At 45.7% G+C, this 2,815-nt stretch overlaps 1 protein-coding gene across 1 annotated transcript; it reads left to right on the forward strand.

The window, feature by feature from the left end:
- The first annotated feature begins 1,175 nt into the window (after window positions 1–1,175).
- LOC132273872 (uncharacterized) lies at window positions 1,176–2,596 on the forward strand. Its single transcript, XM_059774970.1, has 4 exons — window positions 1,176–1,466; window positions 1,536–1,754; window positions 1,808–1,911; window positions 2,053–2,596. Exons 1-4 carry the CDS (start codon window positions 1,176–1,178, stop codon window positions 2,594–2,596), a joined length of 1,158 nt encoding a protein of 385 aa, XP_059630953.1.
- The last annotated feature ends 219 nt before the right edge of the window (window positions 2,597–2,815 follow it).

Genomic DNA, 2,815 nt, shown 5'->3' on the forward strand with positions numbered 1-2,815 from the left:
TCCTAAAGATGTGTTGTATCTCTAGAGACCATTGTTTTATCTTTTGCTTCTGCATTCTGGATTCGTTATCGGATCTATGTTCAGTTCATCACAGGATGCACTGTCCTAAAAACCAGGGCTGTCACAGGTGGTATCAGAGCTCCTAGGTTCGAAAACCTTAGGACGACGGGTTTTGGGTGCATATCATACTTTTGTTGATTTACTTTGATATGTTTTTATGCTATTTATTAACTTGTTTTGGCATTATAACATGTCGATGTGCTTATGTGGCAGTATATTTGGGGATTTGCCTTAACTATTTTAGCATGTTGTATATGCTTGTAGGCCTTAGCATGTGTATATGCTTATCTGGCGTTGGCGTGTTGGATATGCTTGTGTATTTTAGCATGACTTTATGTTGCATACATTTCTTGCTTCTATTATGTGCTACTTGTTCCGTGCATTCGTGGTGTGAGTTGCATTAGGTCTTAACGACTTGTGTTGTTGTTAACCTTGTCCCTTATGTGTGTAACACTATGGTTTTGATTCGTAGAGAGTCTTCTCGTCACGTTCGAGTGGATGAGCAGATTGAGGAGCAGGTTGTAGACACCGGGCTTGCACGGGGTCTAGGGAGGCCTAGGGCTTAACCTCATGGCGTGGATCCTAATCCGCCACGAGCACCGACTTATGAGGAGCAGATCGCACAGGGAGTGGCTCTGGGGATGTCAGAGTCCATTCAATAGATGTTTTGTCAGCATACTACAGGGATGCAGATTCCAGTACCGGTACCAGCACCGACACCAGTTGCTAATGAGGCATTGGACTACTTCATGAAGTTACAGTGGGTTAAGATCAACCAGTTCGCAGGGAGTATGGATCCGCTTGCTTCAGAGGCATGGTTTGATCTTATGGTATGCAAGCTTAATAGCATGGCAGTACCTACTGACCGATTGAGGATCTCCGTAACAGCCTCTATGTTCATGGGAGATGCCGATATCTGGTGGAGGTCTATTAATAATATCCACAATATGGAGGTGATGATTTGGGAGGAGTTCAGGACATTGTTCTTCAACCGCTTTTTTCCGAGGGCTATGAGGCAAGATATGAGAGTGTAATTCACAGGTCTCTATCAGAGCATGATGAGTGTCATTGAGTATGAGACATGCTTCACTTCTCTTTCCCGCTATGCACTAGAGATGGTAGCTACCTACGACCTTAGGGCAAGGAAGTTTCAGGATGGGTTGCATCTTGATATTAGGCCACAAATTTCAGTGTTGGATTTGAGGACCTACGGGGAGGTAGTGCAGAAAAATATGTTGGTTGAGGTAGAGGAACGAGATCAGCATAGGATCAAGGATTCATATAAGCAGTCTCGTGAAGAGGCTTCATCAGTATCTGTTGGGGGTCAGTGGAAAAAGGCTAAGGCCGGGGACAGTTCATGTACTCAGGGACAGTCACAGCATGCTCGGTCTGCACCTATAGTTCCTGTTTCCTTAGGGAAGTTGATTTGTCACCACTGTCAGTAACCGGGGCACATTAAACCTCACTGCCCACAGTTGCAGCCTCAGGGCAGTCATTCCCAGACAGCTAAGTCTTCAGCTTTGACGCAGGGGCTCCAAGGAGCTTGTCATTACTGCAAGCAGCCCGAACATTTCAAGAGGGAATGTCTACGCCTACAGAATAGAGCACAGAGTGGCACTGGTTCACAGGCCACACTAGCACAGTCTGCAAATGTTCAGTTGGGCTTTAGGGTGCCTCAAGCACCACAGCCAGTGGTACCGTCAGTTGGTTCTTATCCGGGTAGAAGTTCTACGCCTACTGCTTCCAGACATCAGTTGGGCTACTAGGGCAGTTCTTAGCAGTCAAGGGCTCAGGGAAGAGTCTACGCATTGCCACTGGTCGATTCCTCTGCTGGGACTTCTACAGTTCGAGGTATCTTTCTAGTTTTCAATTTTTGGGTTAGAGTTCTTGTTGACACAGGTGCGTCGAATTCATTCATATCTGCTTCATTTGCACATTCTTTGGGTCCGGAGGTCACGCAGCGGGATAGTTTCCTTTGTGTTGACACACCAGTTGGGGTCCAGTGTTTTTGGATTGTGTTTGTCGAGGTTGTGCTATCAAGATAGCTGGGCGGACTTTAGAGTTCGATTTCGCCATTTTTTACATGACTGGCTTTGACGTCATTCTTGGGATGGATTGGTTGACCTTCTTTCGTGCCACGATCGATTACTTCCTCGAGCGAGTGTCTGTTTGCACTCCCACGGGAGATTATTTTCACTTCGTGGGAGATCGAAGCGATTCCCACTCAATGATGATTTTCAGTGTTGGTGATTGGAGTTGCCATAGGTCCTACTTGGCTAGCCTGTTAGCTGACGAGGATAGCAGTTCGGGCTATGTTTATCTAGCAGTTGTTGTGGAGTTTCTGGATGTTTTTCCAAGGGAGTTGACAGAGCTTCCTTTTCTTAAAGAAGTTGTATTTGCCATTGACGTCGTTTCTGGTACTACGCCGACCTCTATGGCACTATACCGTATGGCACCGATAGAGTTGCATGAGCTAAAAGCTCAATTGGATGACTTAAAAGCTAAGGGCTTTATTCGCCCAAGTGCTTCACCCTAGAGAACACCGGTTCTTTTTGCGAAGAAGAAGGATGGGTCTTTGAGACTTTGCATCGATTATCGCGAGCTGAACCATGTCACGATCAAGAACAGGTATCATTTGCCTAAAATTGATGACTTGTTTGATCAATTGAAGGGAGCCACTTGTTTTTCGAAGATTGATTTGAGATCGAGTTACTATCAGTTGAGGGTTAAGGATGAGGATATATCCAAGACTGCT

The sequence above is a fragment of the Cornus florida genome, unplaced genomic scaffold, assembly GCF_030987335.1.
Source record: "Cornus florida cultivar Cherokee Brave unplaced genomic scaffold, ASM3098733v1 CherokeeBrave_3.0.0_Hap2_Chr09, whole genome shotgun sequence".
NCBI classification, from domain to species: domain Eukaryota; kingdom Viridiplantae; phylum Streptophyta; class Magnoliopsida; order Cornales; family Cornaceae; genus Cornus; species Cornus florida.

Coding starts and splice junctions, on each gene's coding strand:
- LOC132273872 (XM_059774970.1), top strand. CDS start 1,176: ATGGTAGCTACCTACGACCTTAGGGCAAGGAAGTTTCAGGATGGGTTG. Junction 1,755..1,807: donor CTCAAGCACCACAGCCAGTG/GTACCGTCAGTT, acceptor TACTGCTTCCAG/ACATCAGTTGGGCTACTAGG. Junction 1,912..2,052: donor TGGGACTTCTACAGTTCGAG/GTATCTTTCTAG, acceptor TTGACACACCAG/TTGGGGTCCAGTGTTTTTGG.